This window comes from Agelaius phoeniceus, chromosome 5 (genome assembly GCF_051311805.1).
Source record: "Agelaius phoeniceus isolate bAgePho1 chromosome 5, bAgePho1.hap1, whole genome shotgun sequence".
NCBI lineage: Eukaryota > Metazoa > Chordata > Aves > Passeriformes > Icteridae > Agelaius > Agelaius phoeniceus.
The window spans coordinates 2,730,105-2,750,504 of NC_135269.1; the positions used below are offsets into that span (position 1 = coordinate 2,730,105).

At 38.8% G+C, this 20,400-nt stretch overlaps 1 protein-coding gene and 1 long non-coding RNA gene across 3 annotated transcripts in view; one reads left to right on the forward strand and one right to left on the reverse strand.

Annotated features, from left to right (window-relative positions):
• PIK3C2G (phosphatidylinositol-4-phosphate 3-kinase catalytic subunit type 2 gamma) overlaps positions 1 to 19,540 on the reverse strand; it is a 202,528-nt gene extending 182,988 nt beyond the window's left edge. The window contains exons 1-5 of the mRNA XM_077178127.1: positions 18,896 to 19,540; positions 14,195 to 14,277; positions 10,210 to 10,367; positions 8,238 to 8,349; positions 1,336 to 1,438 (exon numbers count right to left, since the gene is read on the reverse strand). Of these exons, the coding sequence (XP_077034242.1) occupies positions 1,336 to 1,438; positions 8,238 to 8,349; positions 10,210 to 10,367; positions 14,195 to 14,277; positions 18,896 to 19,540 (1,101 nt within the window). The remainder of the gene's footprint in view (positions 1 to 1,335; positions 1,439 to 8,237; positions 8,350 to 10,209; positions 10,368 to 14,194; positions 14,278 to 18,895) is intronic.
• On the forward strand, positions 12,227 to 18,904 carry LOC143694076 (uncharacterized). 2 transcript variants are annotated; one of them, XR_013182250.1, is made up of 4 exons: positions 12,227 to 12,615; positions 14,257 to 14,601; positions 15,706 to 16,181; positions 16,387 to 18,904. It is a non-coding gene; the product is annotated as an uncharacterized LOC143694076 (long non-coding RNA). The 2 variants fall into 2 exon arrangements; XR_013182249.1 differs by having other exon boundaries at positions 15,706 to 18,904.
• Positions 19,541 to 20,400: the final 860 nt, after the last annotated feature.

Below are 20,400 nucleotides of genomic sequence, written 5' to 3' on the forward strand. Positions count from 1 at the left end.
CATTATTTCACGAAAATAAACAGTAGCTGGGTATGTGCATAAGTGTCAGAGACAGCTGAAGAATCTTAAAACTCCCAAAGTTTCTGCTTATTTTCTTTTGTAAAAGCATAATTTTTGCATCTTTTTATATGAATTCTGAGGGAAGAAATTTTTTTTCCATAACCTCTCAGTCTGTGACTTTCTAATGCATTTTACAGCCATGTGTTTTACCTAACAGCAGCAACAAAACTAACTGTGAGCTCAGTGTAGACTACATCAGATCCTTCAATTCATCGTGGCTCAAGCAGGTTTCAGTACACATAAAGAAATGTATAGGACTAGGTCCAGAGTGAAAGAAACACTTCAGCTTTCAAGGCACTTTATCTGTTAGGTTTTTTTCTGGTCCTGATGGACTTGCTGGCTGTGAGCAGAACCTCTCATTTCTGTACCAGTGCCCTGTCACAAGCACGCCCTAGAGCTGGGGGAAAACTCTGTGTCTGTGACTGATTCCACCTCAAGGGCTGCTCCTGCTCTTTGCTATTATTAGTAACATGAAATAACTTCACGGCCTGAAGCTTTCAGAGCTGTGCCTGTCCCTGTAAAGGGCTGATCAATAATTCACTTTGAGATCTTAAAATGTCACCCTTCCCACTTAAACCCTAACTGGAGGGTCCACAAATTCTTTTGAGAGGCTGAATGTTTTCTAATGGCCTGAACTACACAATCTCTCTAGAAAGCCACAAATATTTAAATAATGGAAAAGTCTCCACCTTCTCATCATGACAGGCCTCTGGCTTCTTTCATCTGCGGTTATGCTCACAAGGTTAACTCTTAAATCATTATGCCTGGCAAAATACTAACACTAATATATATATTTAAAAAAAAGGGTTTTGAACTCACAGAAAATACCATTTCCTGTCTGCTTTAGCTCAAAAATCCTTTTCTGAAAGCAAGTGAGGCTCTTGTTAGCAACCTGTAAGTATTTGCTGACTGTTCACTATGAAGATTAATGCTTTCCTGAGATGATCAGAATGTGGGGACATCTGAAATCCTGAAACTCTGAAAAAATAGGATAGGCAGAGCATTCCCTGGAATTTCAGAGAGTGCTAAAGCTGATAAATCTCATGGCTTAAAAAAACCAAAATCTAATTAAAGGTCACCAACTAACTGAAAGAACTGTGATTTTGTGTAAAGCCTCTGGTCAAATCTCTTGCTTGCAACTGTTCAGCTGAAGAAAATTTCCTGCTCTGAGTACTTCATAGTAGAGTGACAGCTTCCCATAAAGGGAAGAAAGCAGAAAATATGCATGTGACACAGGGATGCAGAAGGAAAGGGGAAGAAGAGAAAGTTACTTACTGTTCTAGCCAAGCTGTGCTCCAGATGAGCAGCATGGTGCAGGCGAAGCTGAATGCAGGTGCTTGCCTTTCGGAGACTTTCGTGGCTTCCCAAAGTACAGTTGCTGCAGTTTGGGGGAAAAACAACAAATAAATGGTTATCTCTGCTTTCCACTTCCTGCTTTTATCCTTGCTACCTCTCCTAAAAGCTCTAGTAGTTTAAATTCTAAGTGCAAAGAAGACTGAATAATACAAACCCAGTTCTTGGCACCTGCTTCTGTGAAAATTGATGGTTCTGGCATGTTTTCTAGGAAAACAAATAATAATTGCTTAGTTGCATCATTGACCATTAAATTCTGAAAGAGAACAACAAGGACATGGAGAAAATATCCTTGACAAGCTGCATGTGCTCCCAAACCTTGATATTATTTATGCATATTCTTCAAAGCCAAACAGTGCAGTGTCCTGGTTATAAATGTGCCACTGCAGAATGACTTGTAGCGTCTGACACCCAACTCAAAAATTAAATATTAGCTGTAGGTCCGGAAACCACATCCATCAAGGCAGGCGACCCTTGGTTCTCAAAGAAGTCTAAGTTTTCACCCTGTGCAGCTCACACAGAGGTGGCAAAAGCAGAGTTCACATTTTTCTTTCTCAAATCATGTGCCAGCTAAGATCAGACTCACTCAGCTGGCATGAATCCTAAAAACTAAGCTGCTGGTCAAAGATGATCCAGCAGCCCATGACAAGGGAATGCCTTAATCTTATTTGCCTCTTTCCATTTACTGCTCTTGGCAACCTTTTCTAAATTAGAACACAGCCTTGTTTTTTCACTCTTAAAATCATTTGGAACAAAAATAATTTAATTTTTTCCCCTTCACATCTTGTTTTAAAGCGGTGAAATAATTCAAGAAATATTTCAGGGTTGAGGCAAATACCTTTTTGCATTTGAAAAAGTCCTTTGGGATTAATGAAAAAAACAACAATGATTTTTACAAAGGTAAATTCATCACCAAAACAAGTTAGTATGCATCATCAGTTACAACTTTGGTGTGTATCCAATTAGATTCAGGATGCTTTATTGAGCCTTCAGCCACAGAAGCACAAAAAAGGATATTTCATATTTATACAGTTTTACAGCATGGTAAGTTGTTTCAGAACTCCCTGGGCCATGAAGGAAAGATGATTTTTTTTTTTTGGCTTGAAAACTTTGTTTAAATGTAAACCGTATTTCTACCTAAAAGGGCTTTTGATAGAATGCCTGAATAAAAAGGGCTGGATTTAGTTAAAAAAATAAACAAACCCAAAATGCTCACCCCTATGAATAAATCATGGAAAATGTGTCTTAGATGAGACTCCTCTCTCTCATGGCAGCAGAAGTCTTCAGCATAAATGAATGGATAAACTTAAATGCCATTCAGCCCATTTACAGGGGACTTACACATCCTGTAAATGTTCTGCACTGACACTACACTGTAAGTAAAATACAGACTCACCACTGAGGTTACAAGAGCTATAAATGTATATATAGGATTCTTTTTTTAAACAAACATATTAAACATCATAAGGGACAAACTCATTTCCATCTGATGCAAATACCTGAAGCAAGGATCACCTTTGATAGCACCTCCATGCAGCTGCAAAATTTCTTCATTTCAAGAGCAGAAAGTACAGATGTAAGAGTGGGAGGAGTGAACAGCAACACAGTGAAATACCCATACTGGTGCAAAGCATATCCCTGTTATAGCCAAACCCTTCTCAAGTCCCTTTTCAAAGCTCAAGTGTCCAATTCCCAGTTCCTGGGACTGTACCAATGCATGTGTTCTCCTCTGCTCCTCCTCCTCTCATCTCTGTGTTCTGCCTACCCACAGCTTTCCTCAAAGTTCTTCCTCTCCTCATTTCACCAAATCGTGTTTGCCTCATCACTAAAATGATGAACTTTTTATCTTTATCCCCTCTGGTTGAGGAACACATTTAGTGCAGTGCAAGCTGCAGATGGTGCTCTGGGTGCTGGGAAAGGGCAGCAGGCCATGAACAGGCACAGACGCTTGTCACCTTGAAGGGAGTGTGACTGCCAGAGAGCCCCTAATTGGTCAGACTGGGAAGTTTCCTTTACATTTTAGAACGGCCCCAACATATGTTTTTTACTTAATGCCTCACCTGCTCTTTTCATTCTGCCTCACCTCCAGCCTGTGGACAGGCATAGAAACAAGAATATTACAGAGACATCCATGAGCCCTGAGTCACCTTTTCCTGATTCTTTAGGAATGGCATTCCTGTTGCAATGACAGTGACAGGAACTGGTACAGCTAGAAAAATACAGAGTACCCTCATATGAAGTAACAATCTTGAACCACAGATACATAAAAAGTGTCTTTTTCAAGTGTAATTTTTCCATGCCACCATGCTTCCAGGCAAAACAAGCTACAGAAGAGAAACTTAATTTTGTTGTTATAACTGCTTTTACATTAGTGGTTTGTGTTAGCTTCTGCTGTGTGAAGCAGATACTATCCATCAGCAAAGTCTTTATTGACACAGCAAGGCCGCCTGAAACACTGCAAGCAGAAGTGGCCACGCAGTTGACTTAATGAATGGATTTAATTTGCACAAATACAAAGAGAAATGTTTTGACAGCTATTGTTACACAAAGGACTAGACAAAATGGATTAATGCCTCAACAAAATAATGTGGAAACCTGGTCTAGATGAAAAGTGTGCTACAAGAAATAGAAGTGTAGCTTTGCCACAGATTGACAAAGTAGGTTTTAGCTGTACCCCAGGCAGATTTGCTACCATACCAGTACTACAGAGATAAAAATGATAGATCCTCTTTGGAGGATAACATGATTATTAGTAACTGGTTTATAGCACTCTGAGCTCTGTAAAGGAAACAAAAATGGAAGTGTTACAACCTTGTTAACGCAACATTTCTCCCCTTATTTTTTTTCTGAAATTACATGGAGAGCACAGCTCTGATGAGAATGCCATGAAGAGAAATGTAATCTTTGTCTTTAGGAGACATGGTAATGACTGGTCCAAGTGACTTGCCTGTGGTCTCACAAATTATCTAAATATAAGAAAGGTAAAGTCCTCATCGTTTGAGACTCCCTCACTGCTTGCTTCCCCACAGCAACGTTCACTGATATGCTATAAGCTCCAAATCTTAATACAGTTCAATCAGACTATTTTTTTAAAGTAACTCAGCTAGTAGCATCTCTGAACAAGAAACTTAATCTGCAGTGACAAGAGAAAATTATGTTTACTTTTCACAAAGAACATATTCATCCAAAGGTGCTTGCTTCTTATGACTTCAATCTGTATGATTATGTCTATGTCAGTCTATAATTAATAGCTTAAACTTCACTTTGAGTGAAAACCAATTTTTATTTAGGTTTCAATTCCCAGAGAACAGAATTAGTAAGAGAAAAAAATATCATCAATAAGGTCACAGGCAAGCATGTTAGAAGAAAAGATAAGCATTTAGATTTTTCAATTCCATTCCCCTGCTCACTGTGGTGGCTGAACTGCAAAGCAATAAGGTAGCTGTGCAAATTATACCATGTGAGGGTGTGGATGGAACTTAAAATACTCTGACACCTTAGAATAAAAGGATGTTTAGAAATAAAGCTTATCAGTTTTTTTGTACTACATTCCTTTGGTGATCTACATTACTGCAACCTATTGCTAGATCACACATCAATAAAATAATAAAGACCTTTTTTTAAAACTTCCACATTTTTAGATTCACATTTTAAAACATCCACATTCTCTCATGTGTTTTGTTAGGTATTTTGGGATGAAACGAGATCTATGGCCTGTTTTTTCTAAAAATAAAGGACTGATTCATTGCTGACAGATGAGAAGGGTTGGTTTTGGCTAGCTGCTGGCATTAAGAGCCAGGAGTTGACACAAGGTGTTTAAGCACAATTTAATTTACTTTTATATAATATTTTTCATGAAAGGCGTAATAAAATCATATTTAGGGGTATTCATTTTAAATCTAAGGAAAGATAGGGAAGCGTGAGAGCAAGATTTAAAGGTGGATCTAGGTTTGTTTGATGGGATGAAAAAGAAAACCAGCAGGTTTTAGCAAAGTCAGGTTTTCTACAGTAAAAAGATCAGAAAACAAAAGTTTCCAAATCAGAATTCTACAGATGGCTATATTAATTACAGACTGGCCTACAGTCTATATGCTACCTTCTGATATCTTTAAAATTTGGGTATTTAAATCTGATGCTCTACTCATAAGTCAGGCAGGATGTGAGCCCGGGGTTCTCTGCGTAGGAAGGGGGTGATGGACAGTGAAATCTTCTGCTGCTGGGTGTAATGGTCATTAGCACAGAGGTGGTTTTCCTTCCCCCTCTCATTCAAAGCTAAATGGATTCTAAAAATCATCAAGTCTTTCAGGTGCTTCTGCAGGAGTTGGGGTGAAGTGCTCATTAATACAATCCAATATAATAGTAAATGAAAGCTTTTGACAAACCTTGACAAAGCTGCCTGCTTCACTAAAGCACTCTGCTCTGGGAACAATTCATCAAATCACCTTTTTGGCTTCACTTTAGGTGTTTCTTTCTGGATTACAGTACAGCAGGAGCAGCAGAATATTTATTCCCTTTGCTGTGTTAGGAACTTGAGGAACTTCTACTGGAATTCATCCATGAACTGACTCCAAATACTTTTCTAGGGAAGAACTGCACAAGGGCATCAAATCACTCATAGTAACACTGGGAAGAAACCAATTTGCACTTGAAGATAGCCCACACACAGGAAAAATTTCACCCTGAGGCAACTCCTCAGGCCCTGTTCAACTACCCAAGGGATCCTTAGGGTCTGGGGTTTCATATCTCAGATCCAGGGCTCCCTTGAAGAGGCAGAAGAAAGGGAGCTGAATTTAACAGCACAATCTAGAATTACAAGCTGCTGAAGTTTCAGTGGAGCTTAGAGCTTGGTGAATGACAGTGGAGGAGCAAAGTAAGAAAGCTGAGAACGTTATTGACAGTTGTTTCACTGCTAATGAGACGTGCAGAGATTCTACAAGTGCAGGAATTTAGAGTCTGCTATTGATGCATTCCCCCCAACAATGAAAAAAAACTCTTCAGCAAATACTGCACTGCGCTCACCCTCAATACAATGGTTCATTATTTCCACTTTTTAGCAATTTCTTTGAAGTTAGAAGAGCATCTTGGAAAAAAAAAATAAATCCCTGGCCTTCTTCTGTAACTAACAGATCTGTGTATGACCTGGTTCTCTGCTTGGTGCTTCTGGTGTTCTAATAATTTACAGTTTGCTCTTCCAGCTCCTGCTTCACCAAGGTTGGAAGAGTGGGCTCAGAAATGTTAAAGAGGTAATCTTGGCATCTTTAGTTGCCAGATGCAATTCGCTATGAACATATGAACATTTGGCCTGTGTAAGGGTAGAAGTGCTCCAGATGGATACAGAGCAAAGCTAACTCACACAGAGTGACACTTGCTCTCACAACTGCATGGCTTTAATTAATCAAACTGACTTGCTCTAGGCCACTTCAGGTAATTTTTACACTCTACTGTAAATATGACTGCTTCTAGAACCTTCCCTTTCAATTACAGCCATAAACTATTTTGTCTAACACTCTTTACACCTCTAACAGATGAGCTGTGATTCCTGCAGTGCCAGTACCACAGAACACTGCCAACCCTTCTGCTGAGAGCCAGTGTCCACAAAGCCCTGCTGACAAGCACCTCCACTTCAGCTGCTTCAACACAGAATCTGCTCACTTTGGCTGACAGCTAAATTTAAGATGCCACAGGGCAAAAAAACAACTAGCTGAATCCAACCAGTGTGCTTTCAACCACCACAAGAGCTTACCTGAATCAGAGCATTTATTTGCCCAATTGTAAACTATTTGCATTCAGAAAGACCTGCTTGTATGTTTAATGTGTTTTTATCTTGCATTCAGCACCACAGTGCTGACTTCATTTGTTTTGTTACTACTGCAACTGGATATGAAGAAAAATCACCTCCTCTGCAGCTGCATAATACTGCATAAATAAATAATTCATAATATCACTCTTGGGTGATTTCCTCCTTAGAGGACTTACTTATAACATTCCTATGAGTTAGTGGAGGTAGCAGCATCCTTGTATCACAGATGAGAAACACCAGAAGGAGAACAGAGTAACAAGCAATTAAAAGCTGCACGAAGCTTCCATAAAAGAGGGTTTGAATCCTTGCACTGCAGCACACCATCCTCTCTGCAGAACACAAGCAGCATGTGTTTCAGGAGTTTCAGAAACGACACATATATCATGGTCACCACTAGAAATGAAGGGATGGGACTAGTTTCAGGCTAAGAAGGATTCATTGCTCAGATAAACATCACTCTCAGTGGCTGAGAGATTTTAGAGGAGCGAGCAGTCAGCCATAGCTTAAAGTAGTGACAAGTTTCCTCATTACAAGGCAATATAGAACTTTCTAAAGCAATAGACAGTTGCCAGAATTTATTTTGCTTTTCTAACCTATCAGCTTTACTTCTGCTGCACTGTGGATACTTTTGTCCTATGGCTTCTGTCTCACATGCACACAAATGCTTCTATTACAACTTCTAAACTCTTAACTTACTTTATACAACCACACCCTTACACTATAAACCCTTGACCATCTTATCAATGCAGTTTCTCACTTACTTAAGGTACATTCTCACAACTATAGAAATATAAGTTTATGATTTTTCTGCTTAATAGCTGTACATTGTATTTTTATAAATACAATCTGCATATTGTATTTTTACATCAATCTAAGCTTCTTCTAAGGCTGTAGATCAAACCCTACAGTGTCTCTGGAAGTTTCTGTTTTTCTGTTTCTTACACACGTGGAGTGTTTGCAACCTGACACCTCAGCTCTCCCCCCGGCTCTGTTGACATGGCTGGTGGCTTAATGAGGTACTTACTTTTGTAAGAATTCATCAGCCCCACAAACACTCAGAAGGCATTCCTCCCGGGCTGGGTATTGATTTGTGCAACTGAGGATCTCCACAATTAAGTCGTGAGTGATACAGCCAGCTGTAAATAAAGATAGCAAGGAAAATTAATAGTAGCTTGCTGGAGAATTGCAACTACATACTCGAGCAGAGAAAATAAGGTTTTGTTCTGTAATTCCTAACAATTGCTGCAGACTAGCTCCATCAAGAGGAATTAGATCAAGACACACTTGATTTTATTATTTTTAATTTTGCTTCAAATATTCTACCTGACATGGAATCTATGTCCATCAAGAGGAAATGAACAATTTGCTGGGCAGCTGGACAGAAGAAGAGATGAGCAATATTCCCAGGAGGAATGAAAGAGACAAATGGCTTTTTTTTTTTTCCATTTTCCTGATGAATATTTTGGTACATTTCCAATGATGCAAAAGTTGACTCTGTAGCCACTTAAGATACAAAAAAGCTCCAGAACATTACTTGGTATTGTTTCTGCTATGCACACTTTTTTAGCCATAAAAAAGAAGTAAATTAATATTCTAACGTATTTTAAATCTGCAAAATATTATATTATTTAATACATGCGGAAAACATGTATTAAATATGCAAAATATTGTATTATTTAGCCACATAATAATATAAAAATATACATGCTCCCTATAAATTAGGAAGTTCTATGTCAGTTTGTACAATCTGCTGTTCAGAAACACTTTAGAATTTTGAAAATTTTCTCCAGTTCCACTTCAGTTTTTTAAGCCATTTTCCACGCTTGCCAATATGCTTCCCCTCTGTCCATTTTAGAAAAATTGATCACAAATGGCAAAGAATAGTTGCATAATCTAGAAACAATTCTGATAAATTTGGTTTTCCATTGAAGGGGATGGGAAAACATCAGAGAACAGGTGGCATTTTTAGGGGAGAGGGTTATGGCATTAACAAAGCTGAAATAAAACAGAGTAGGTCACCATAGCTTGCTTTTTGCTTTGGTTTGGTTTTCCCCAGGGAAAAAACAAATGTATGAATGGATTCAAAAGCTCCTTCTGAAAATCTTAATTTTCTTTGCAAAATGTTTGTTTTTCCTTAAAAAGACACTTCAATTACACATTTTTCTACTGATTTTACCAGTTTAAATAATTTAAACTTAAGACAATTTGCCAGTGTAAGCAACTCATCAGGTTTGATGTTTAAACTGCAGTGCTTGCTGGCTGAATTTACACAGTCCAGAAAATGAAGAGCGGCACAAAATCTTGAATAAAAATTGTAACATGCACTTTTTTTAGGTCACTCATTGGGGAAAAAATCCAAAACTTGCTAGTATCACTCATTTCCACTCTGTAGATCCATCTTCCTTTACTTACTCTGGCAAAAGTTCTTGCCTAACTCAACAATACTTTACATTAGATGGGGCAAAAAAAAGTTCTTGTACTTCAACCTTACTGCTTGCCTGGTCTAAGCAAGTTCAGGATAATTAATACTCAGCCTGTTACAGTCAACTAATTCCTTGAAAACTAAAGAAATTATTAATTAAAAAGAAAGACAAAAAAAAGACTGTGACTTAATAAAGCAGCACAGGAAGAGAGGGGGAGAAAAAAAATAATTTATTTTGGCGTATGTTGCAGAAATAAAAATTACTAGAGTTGGAATTAAAGATTCTCCCATTAATCACAGATACAGGATGCACAGGAGCTCATTATCATTAATGACAGAATCATTTAGGTTGGGAAGAACCTCTTCCCTGCAAAGCTGGGTCAACACTGAATTCAGACCACCTTGTTCAGGGTTTTGTCTTGTAAAACCTTAAAAATCTCCAAGCCTGGAGACTCCACAAACTTCATGGGCAAACTCTTATAGTTCTTAATTATTCTCCTTGATTTTTCCACCTCCTTGGAATTTCTCCTTTCATTTCATGCCTGATGTGCTTCTCCTGTACATAACCACTTACCATTTTGTGTAAGAAGTAGAGGATGGGGTGAAAAATCTGTCCAAATGCTGAGTCTGAATTGTGTTCCACCAAGGATATGCTCTGGGAACCTTGTTGTGATACTCCAGATTTTCCCAGTATTTGTCTTCAAATCAAAAGCAGGATAGGCATTTCTGATTCTGGAAAAAAACATGTGCAGAAACTATTTCTAAAGAGGTGTGTGGTTTTGGCCTCTTCTAAGGGCAAACCAAAAAATTCTGCAAGATACTTATGGGGATACATAGAGAGCTGTTGGAAATAAGAATCTGTGGAGAGAAATGGTAGCAACACAAATTCTGGTTTTGTGCATTAGTGAGATAACTACATATCAGCACACATTACTACATCTGTTATTTCAGGGAAACCAGCAGCAAAATCTTCATGAATTTGACAGAACCACTGCTGAGCTTGACCTCAGTGAAACCAAAAGGAGTTTAAACAGAGACTTCAGTGTACACTGAGCTCAGTAGAAGTGATAGTGCTCAAATATGTACTTAAATAACTGAGTTTTAACACAGAACTAGCCAAGAGCACATGCACAGACAGCTGCAACTAGGACATCTGGTCAAACTGAGTACAGGAATATGCTTCCTATGCAAAATCTTAAGGAGTATCTATTTCCACAAGTCTCTGAAATCCTCATCACTAAAATCCTGGGTGTTTATGTAAAAGTCTGTGGAGTGCAGTAACGGTTGCAGTCACTGAGTCCCTCTGATATACCATTAAATATAAAATATATTGCCCCTCGTCCTTCCAATTACCATAGACTTGCAGAAATTAATTCCTCCTGAGGTCCCATTTCCTAATGAACACTGGTCACAGTTATTATGCCTATCATCTGGGATTAAACTTGCTTTTTAAGCAAATGCACTCTGCAGCTGCAGGTAAGGGTACACACTGTACCAGATGAAGCTTTACATTTCACTAATTAGCCTGAATATTTAGCAGCTAAACCCAAATATCCTGTACTAAGCATCATGTATTCTTTTCTGCTTGCCCAAGTCTCTTAAGCAACCCTGTGAACTACTCTTTGTGCCCTGCATTTCTACAGAATGAGAAGGAAAAAGGAAAAGCAACAAGGAAAAAAAACAACAAGAAAAAAAAAAAAAGGAAAAAAAAAAAACAAGGGAAAAAAACAAGGAAAATAAAGGAAAAAATAGGAAAAAGATAAGAAGGGAAAAAAGGAAAAAAAAAGAAAGGAAAAAAAAGGAAAAAAAGGGAAAAAAGGGGAAAAAAGGGGGGAAAAAGATAAAAGAGCCTAGGCTTCAAAATTTAAAAAACCCAGCAAAGCAGCCAATTCTTATCATGAAAAGCCAGGGGCTTGATGTTTCAGTGGGGTGGGAGGAAATGAGGCTTGACAAGAGAACCTCCAGTACAAGGCAGATTTATCCTCATGGTTAGAAAGCATTCCACTGCAAAAGCTGTTTGGGTGACCTGTGTAGTTGGTGTCAGTCTATTTCCTTTGTGCACAAGGTACAGCTTTTCCCCTGTAACATGTTTCTGCAAGAAAGCTCAGGACTAAATAAAGCTGGAAACTTCACTAGCCTTTATCCAGCCTCAAATTACCAGGCTATGTACACACACAGGGCATGAATCACCTCCTCAACTCGCTGGCAGTCATTCCAAAACTAAGCAAACATCATCTCCTTCCCTACCCACACACTGCTAATATTTTAGCAAAATGTGGGAACACAAATTTGCTTTTCAGATAAAACCCCATTCAGTTTCCAAGAGTGTTGTTCATTTATGGCCATCTACTATTCTCATGTGATTAAAGGGCTTCTGGCCTCAGCAGGTGGGCAAAACACTGCAAAACTTTGAAAGTTTGGGTCTTCCAAAACACAACTGAAGTATTATACAAACATTACACATATAAAATCCTGTGCTACTTGCTTTCTGTGCTGCCACAACTCAGTGTGTGCAGAAAGTACTGACATTTATAGGGATTTGCTATTCCACAGCATTTCATAACATGATATTTTTCTCTGCAGTGCAAAGCATATCCTTGAAGACACTGAAAAATGGAGGAACTCTGCATTTTGCAGCACTGGACTCTCAGACTGCCAGCTTGGTATGAAAGTGGCTTTGGGATGTGTTCTGAAGCCACCCAGGGATGACTGCTCACTACAGCTCTGCTCACAGTCCTACAAGTCACCTGAGAAAGGGCTTTGGAAGAGTGAATTACAGTCCTGTACAACCAAATGCTTCAATTACAGACTGCTATCTGTGCAACTATCACCTAGAGAAAAACACAGTGGGTTTCTAGCTGAGCTACAAGCTGGAGCTGCAAGAATGCATGTCACAGAGTCTGAATTATACATCCTGCCTCTGCCAGCACCTGAAATTCACTGGGCACTGGGAGGATGCTCATTTGGCCAGCCTGAATACGTAAGTTATTTGAATATTTATTATATTTTTCAGTCTTTTGGTTGTAGTGACATTTTGTCCTTAAAAAGTTTCTCTACTTATTTAATAGAAGAAAAACAAAAGCTGTTCTTATTTTCTTTTTAAGAGTATTTGCTCGTGACACACACAAAACAAGCTTCTGCAAAACAAGAACCACTTTGTATTTATCTTTTTAGTTTGGTAAATAAACTCATCTACTCAAAAATCAATATCAAGTTTTTCCTAGAATTAGAATGTTTGGACATTAAAAAAATATCAATAGCTGGGAGGAAAGCAGTCATGTAGAATGTGCCTTCATGCACCTCATGGTAGAATTGGGTTGGGTTCAGGCTGATGAACTGTGGAAAAGGAAACTGAGAGATGTAGCTGAGCATGTTTTGAAGCTGACCACCTCATTTGAATATATAATATACTCCTCTTAATTTCATTGCAACGTCAAACTGGGGTTTTTGGTTGGGTTGTTTTGGGTTTATTTTTCTTTAAAGAGAAGCAGCTTTGGATGACCTTGAATAAAATCAATTCATTAAAGTCTAATAAGAAAATCAGGATTCCATTTTCCAGCTACTTTCCAGGGGGAAAAGCATGCATTTGTGCTAACAACTTGACACTGTGATCGGTGAATATCTACAAAAGAAAAATCAATCTGCACAGATGGTCTAAATACTTGTAATTTTTTTGTGTGCTTGGATTTCAACACAATTCATTTTTCTGCAGAAGATTAAGAAAGTAAAAAATGTTCTATGCCATTAAGTCAGGCTATTAAGTGTAATGGTAAAATATAATTAAAGTAGGTTTTGTCACTTGCTAAGTCTCACTTTTCATCATGACAGTATGTAGCAATTCTGTTCTCAATCAGTTCCTCCAGCTCTTATTTTCCTGCTCAGAATTGCACAGGCACTAATATTGTCCAAAACAATGAAAGAAAAAGGATGGGAAATTTCACACACTATAAGCCATCAACAGTGAAGAGTTAAATGTACTTATCACAAATAAAGCAGACAGAAGATTAAATATTTTTTGAATTAACATTCCTTTGCGGTTTTTAATATTTAAACCAAAATTAGAAATGTTTCCTTATTTAAGTAGATACTGGAATTGCAGCATTGTTCAGGACTGCAGGGTGTGGTTGGCTGACCTTAGGTGGATGCCAGGTGCCCACCAAGCTGCTCCACCACTCCCTCCCTCTTCAGCACAGGGGCAGGGGGAGAAAAAATGGGAAAAAACTCTACTGGGTCAAGATAAAGGCAGTTTCACCAAAGCAAAGGCAAAGGACACACACATAATTATGGAAGACAAATATTCTCAACTTCCAATCAGCAGGCAATTTCCAGCCTCTTTTCAGGAAGAAAGGCTTCAGAAAAAATGCCATAATAATGAACAGTGCTCAGCAGTAGCCAAGACATTGGTGTGCTATCACACCTTTCTAGCTGCTAATACACAGCCCAGCCCTGTGAGGAGATAATTACCTCCATCCCAGTCACCCCAAAACACAGGGATAACCAATCACATTAATGTAAGTGAAATGTGATAGTTGGCTGAAAAAAGCCTTTTCATTACTTACTTCTCCACTGCACTGCAGAAACCAACTGTTTTTTCATTACTTCCTTGATCTGCTTCAATCAGCTGGATAGACCAAGGTGCAGCCTAAAAACACCAACAAGACCACAGAAGAAACAGAGCTGAATTATTTAGGTATGAGAAGAAAAAAGACTATAAGGCTAATCTTGAATTTTGTTCCATGACAGCTTATCACCCCTCCCCTGACTTCATGGAGTTCCAAAGAAACACAAATGACCCCATTTTGACTGCACTCTAAATGCTTTCAGAAGTGACAAAGCATCAGCTGCCCTGGATAAAAACTGTTTTTCCCCTCCATGCAGAACATGAGGAATTTCAGGCCAAGCTTTCAGGATTCACCTGGTATCAAGGCACAGATAACTCCAAATGCAGATAGTTTGTTTACAAAAGGTAGGAAGTAGGAAGTTTATGCTTCAGTGTGTTTTAATCCTTATTTTCTCTCTTTCTGCCCTGTCAGGAAGCTCAGCATCCCCTCAAACTCCATAAAGCTGTCAGGTAAGTCCCTAAGACAGATAAGAGGGAACCAGTGGACTCTACTGAGCATGAAAAATCCCCCCATACTTTCTGTGAACTTGGAGAGCAGAGGTCTGAGCCACTGCTTTGGGTCAAGCATCCCTTTGTGTGTTTGCTTGAAGTACTCTTCAGCCAGAATATCATCTCCAGGAAAGAACTTAATGCTATTACATCTGCAAGCCTTTCTGCCCTTGTAGGTAGAGACATGACAAGGCTTAACTGTATAAGAGCTTTTAAATCCCTTCAAAAAGAGAAGAGGAAACAGAGACAAAAGGTTTATTTTATAATTTGAATAGTAATTTGTATGAAAGTGTGGGAATTTATTAAAAAACTAATAAACAGAACTTAAGATTCTTTTTGCTGGATAAGAAAGTGCAATATGCATTAGAAGATGCAGGGTGGAAAATTTTAGTTATAGTTTAAAAGATGGGATGATTATAAAAGATGAGAGATGTGCTGGGAGATGGCTGGTGGGGAAATCACAAACACAGAACTGAAAGCTCAAAAGTCAGAAACCTCGTGAGGATACAGTGAGACCCCAAACTGATGGGATGTAGTATTTTCATTATCCACAATACACACAAAGAATTAGGAGAGTGCACATGAAATTTAGAGATACTAGAGGGGCATCATCAATAGAGAGGAAAATCGAAATTTTCTGGTAGGAAAAAGCAATGGATAATCCTGAGAGTGTAAAGAAGAGAGTAAAATTAAATTTAGCAATCTGAACCAGTAGTCCCTCATTCCCTGGTTCCCAGAAGTGCTGAGAAAGGTCCTTCAAAATCCAACACTTCCACTGGTTCATTGTTTCCATTTTGATAAGGCACATACTTTTCAATTCACCTCATCAGACAGTAATAAGAACTTCTGGAGGATGTTCACTATTTAGAAATTATAAGTGATTTGGTGATAGCCTCCAAAAATTACCTGTTCATTAGAAAACCCTGCAAAACTAAACAAAGGCTCCTTTTTCTCCTGCAGCTCTGTCCTAGCAGACAGGCAGAGTGCCCTGGAAAAAGTACATGGAAAAAGAGAAATAGCCACTGAGTGAAAAGCTAAGAAAATGAGCCCACAGGTAAGATAAGATGAGGCTGGCACATGACATTACACGGGACTGAAGGTATTAAAAGAACAAAACACAACTGCAAACAAAGGCAGGACAGAGAGGAATTGAGCAGGAAGGGGGACAAGACTTGGAATACATGATTTGCCACAAGGACATGGGCATGAATCCTCAAATCTTCATGGCTTGAAGAAGAATATGATTAAATAATTACTAAAGGATGGAAAAGAGGAGCCCAAAGCTGCAATCTGGATCCTCCCCCACAGGACACAGGAGTGGCACACAAGCCCTCTACCTTTTTGCACCTTCGCTGGCAACATCTCTGAGTGATTCCTAATGACAAACAAGAATCCTGTGAGGCAGTAATAATCTACACATCTGGAAAACACCATTGGTAAGTCACTCAAATTCATCCTGGTGGCAGAGGTATATAATAAAAATAAATAGCTCCAGCTCCAGGGATGAGAGATTGATTTTGGTCATGTCTTCTTTCCACATGTCCAGAAATGTCACTTTCTTCTTCTTGCATATAAAGTTAAAATGTTAATTAATAAAATGTTAATTACATGATCACATTATTGTACATTATTTTTCAACAGGACTTGAGTCTCCATGCACTGCAAATCTGTCAAAGAGAACAGGGAATGAGATGGAACTCCATATCAGGAGAAGTAACGACAACAGGGATGAAGCAACTGGATCCATCCCTTGATGATTGGAATTTTTTTCATCCATAGACTTCTCACATTATGCTAATCAAGTCACCTAAATCATCCTTCCAAATATGAAAAATACAGTGTATTTCTCATTTCTGGAGCACCCAAAACAAAATCAAGATGTTTGGTCTGATGATGAGACTTGGGTGAAGATATGAGTCTTGTTAGTTACTCTGAAAACATTGTCATTTAAAATTAGATCCCAAATATCATAGACAGAGTAGCTAAGTATATCAGATACCTTTTAGGTTTTCAGTTTACTTTCTAACATGGAAAAAAAAATCTCATTTCACCAGGATGTTATGAAGAAAGTTTTCTTTTTTGAACATCTGTCCTGTTGTGACAAGGCCAGAAAAAAATTAATGTTTCCTTTATTACTTTGGACATATTTTGATTGGCACACATTAAATGAAGCCTAGGGCCATACAACTGCATGCAAGAGCTATGATTAGAATACCAGAATGATTTCAGCAGGGTGAATATTTCATCTTGCCTAGCTATGACCCACCTCAATTCTAATCTCCATGTCTCAGCATTCTTTGTATTTCACTCTCAAGTGTTGATTCTCCCCTCCTACTACTTGGATGCATTGTTTACTTGCTCTGGACCTCACAAATCCAACCTGTTCTCATTCTTCTGCTGTGGTGTCCCACTTTTCCAACCTTTCTGATTGTCTTACTCAGCATCAGGTCTGTCACTCCACAGCACTTGTCTCTTCCAGAACTCCCAGCCCAGCAGCAGTAACTGCTGTACAGGCTCGTTCTGCTCCTCCCTCTCTCTAAGAGTCCCTTTCACTCTTATTTTCCTTTATCACCTCAAGGTTCAGCTGCCAGCCCCTTACCTTGCCTCTCTTCCTATCCTGACATGGCTTTTTCTCCCTGAAGGAATTCCTGTGACCACAGTGAATTTTATGCTACAAATCAATTCACTCCTCTCTCCCATTTGTTCATCTTGGAGCTAAACAGCTCAAATACTTTCCTGACTTAATCAAATCCTCCCACACATTCGATTGTAGCTGCCCTTGACTCACTCAGCTCTTCTCTTCCCTCCCCTATAATTCTGTCCTCCTCCGTCACAGAAGCATTTGTGCCTGTTCTTAAATGTGTGTGTGCTTCCTCTAGCACCTCTTCTTCCCATCCCATCATTTAATCTCCTTCTGCTCATTTATATCCCACTATTTTCTGCTTTTCTCCTGAGAAGGCTTGTTCTTTTCATCACCATGTCAGCATGCTTTAGTTTTCCTATCACGAGTAAAAAAAACCAAAAACAACAGCCTTTTGTCTCTCCACCTATTCTTCCCCTCCTCTTTTGTATTCATCACTGAAATTCTAAAATGCAGTGCACAGGATTAGTCTTAAGAGTTCTTGTCCTCAGATATATTTCCCCCTGCTGCCTTCCCATCTGTCTGGGCCTGCATATGTTTACTTTTATAGTTCTCCTTATTCAGAGACATAGAAACAAGTCAATCAAGTGTCTCTTCCCCTCTGCTGTATGATACTGTGATCACTGGGACTTAAAGGCAGAAGGTGAACCTAAACTGTCTTTTAATATTCATGCTGCAGAGGTATCCTGTAGGCTATTTCAGGATTCCTATAATGATTCACACTGCTAACAAGCACTGGAGGAAAGGAAGGGTTTATCATTTTCTTTTCCCTTCTCCATATCAGGATTTTGAAAGAAAGAAAATGAGGACAGATATAACATCACAGAGAGTCATGGGAATCCCATAAGACACTGTTATTAAAAATGGCAAAATCACAAACAGCTGTGAACACCTGATGAAGGAGGAAAAAAGCTAAAGGGTTTGCTTCAGACAGACAGCTAAGAGAGAGTGTGTGTCATAGGATCCAACTCCCTCAGTTAGAGTAGATGTGTCTATTTTTAGAAAATAATTATATATGCACAAGGAAGTGCATGCAGGACATGGTGAAGGTAGGATGGGGTATGTTTCATCCCTCAGGATCAGGATATGTCAGCCAGACTAGACACAGAGACAGTAATCCGTCTCAACAAAAACAAAAAACAAACAAACCAGGTTCAACATAATGTATTGTTATTTTGAACCTCAGGTTTCATATCAGACCATAAAGATTTGTCATGTTATCTTTCAAACACTTACTCTACATTTCTGTACTTATCCTTCTCTGGTAGTTTTATGGTTCAGTGAGCCATAAAATGAGCCTACTGAAGCATTCTAGACCATAATCTAGATTCTCTTCTGGTATAAAATTCTTTTGCTTCCCCTGAGGCATAAATGTTTTATTTTTCAGAAGGTCTTTCAATTAAGTGCTTCTAATCTATGTTGCAACAGTGTGAGTGAATACACATAGCACAAGGACACAAACAAGAACAAAAAACCTTAAGCACTGTTAATGTAAGAACATTTCAATACCTCTCTGTTGTGTCCAGAGTCCTGGGGGTGGGTAAATCCTGCGCTGGATCTTCTGGAAATGTTGGTTACAGAAGCTTCCCCATTTCCACTTTCTTCTCTCACTTTTTGTCCAAATGGATAACTGTCTAAGAAGACAGGACTTGGAACATCCAGATTGTCAAAGCCAATCTGAAACTGCAGATTTGCGTTGCCCCTTTCCACATTAGAAACTGAATTTACACTATTCCTTCCATGGAGTTCTCTCTCGTGACTGTAGGGGTGGGAATTCACCACAGAGAAGTTTCTGCAGTCAGGCAGTAAAGAAGGTCTGAAGCCAACCATTGGTGCCACTGTGCCTTGCTGCCAGTGAGGGATTGGAATTCCAGGGTAAAGCTCTCCATGAACAACCAGAGGATGACTGTAAAGATGCTGGTCAGGCACATTCTGACTGAATAGTCCTGCTGGGAAAAATATTTCTTCATGATGATGTGGATGGGATGAACCATAAAAAAAAAATTCGTGGCTGACTTCATCAACTATTCGATCAAATCCCAGAGGGATGTCTCCATCAGAGCCAGAATGGCACTCTGGGTGAGATGCTTGGGGCCCAGGCTGTCCTGCACACAATTCACTGTGTGAGAAGGGCACCCTCCCAAAGTGTGCCATGGCTGATGGGTGCCTTCAGCCCTTCTGCTCCTCAGCAAAGTCTCATTATAGTTCCAGGTCCAGAGAGCAAAGATGGATACCACTGGAATGAAGCACAGAATGGAAGTTAAACCCCAAAATAATTTATATAATGAAAGCACTACACTGCTTTGGTTTTTTTTTTTGTTTTAGAGCTTTCTCTAAAGAGTGGAAATATTTTCTTAATGTGGAGCTTGATCAGCTGTTGTCTGATCCTTATTTCCAGACATATTATTCATATTAGTCATGATAATAAAAACAAATTACTAATTTTATTATTATCATCCTTGACTCATAAATAATAGCAACAGGATGCCTGAAACAGCTGATCTAAATATTAAATACTAATTCTGATTAATAATAAAGAAAATCTCTATGTTTTTCCCCATAGTTTCTACACTTGGATAGCACACAATGCAGGAAGGAAGAGTTTGTATTAATTGTTGTCACTTTGATTCACATTTTCCTTTTTTGTGCCTCCGGTTGTCTTCATATTCACTTCTTAGTGTAATCAGGTGAAGAAAGTTAAGTCAAAGAATATAGAAGACATGGACCTCTAATTAATATTCCCCAAAAGCTAGGATATGGCATATATAAAGGAAAAAATATATATATCAATAAATGTCAGCCTTTTTTTGTTTCTTGTTTTACAGAAGAAATTTAATCTTCAAAGCCTGAGGCTGGCCTTTTTTAGCAAATTAACAGGCAAGAGCATGAATTTTGCAGCTCCATCCTTAATGTTGTTACTAGAAAACTTCCTGATCTGATTTTGGCATGTGCCAAGTATTCCTATGGTTCAGGTGGCAGCATGCACTGGGAACTGCTGTCAGCAGGCATGAGGA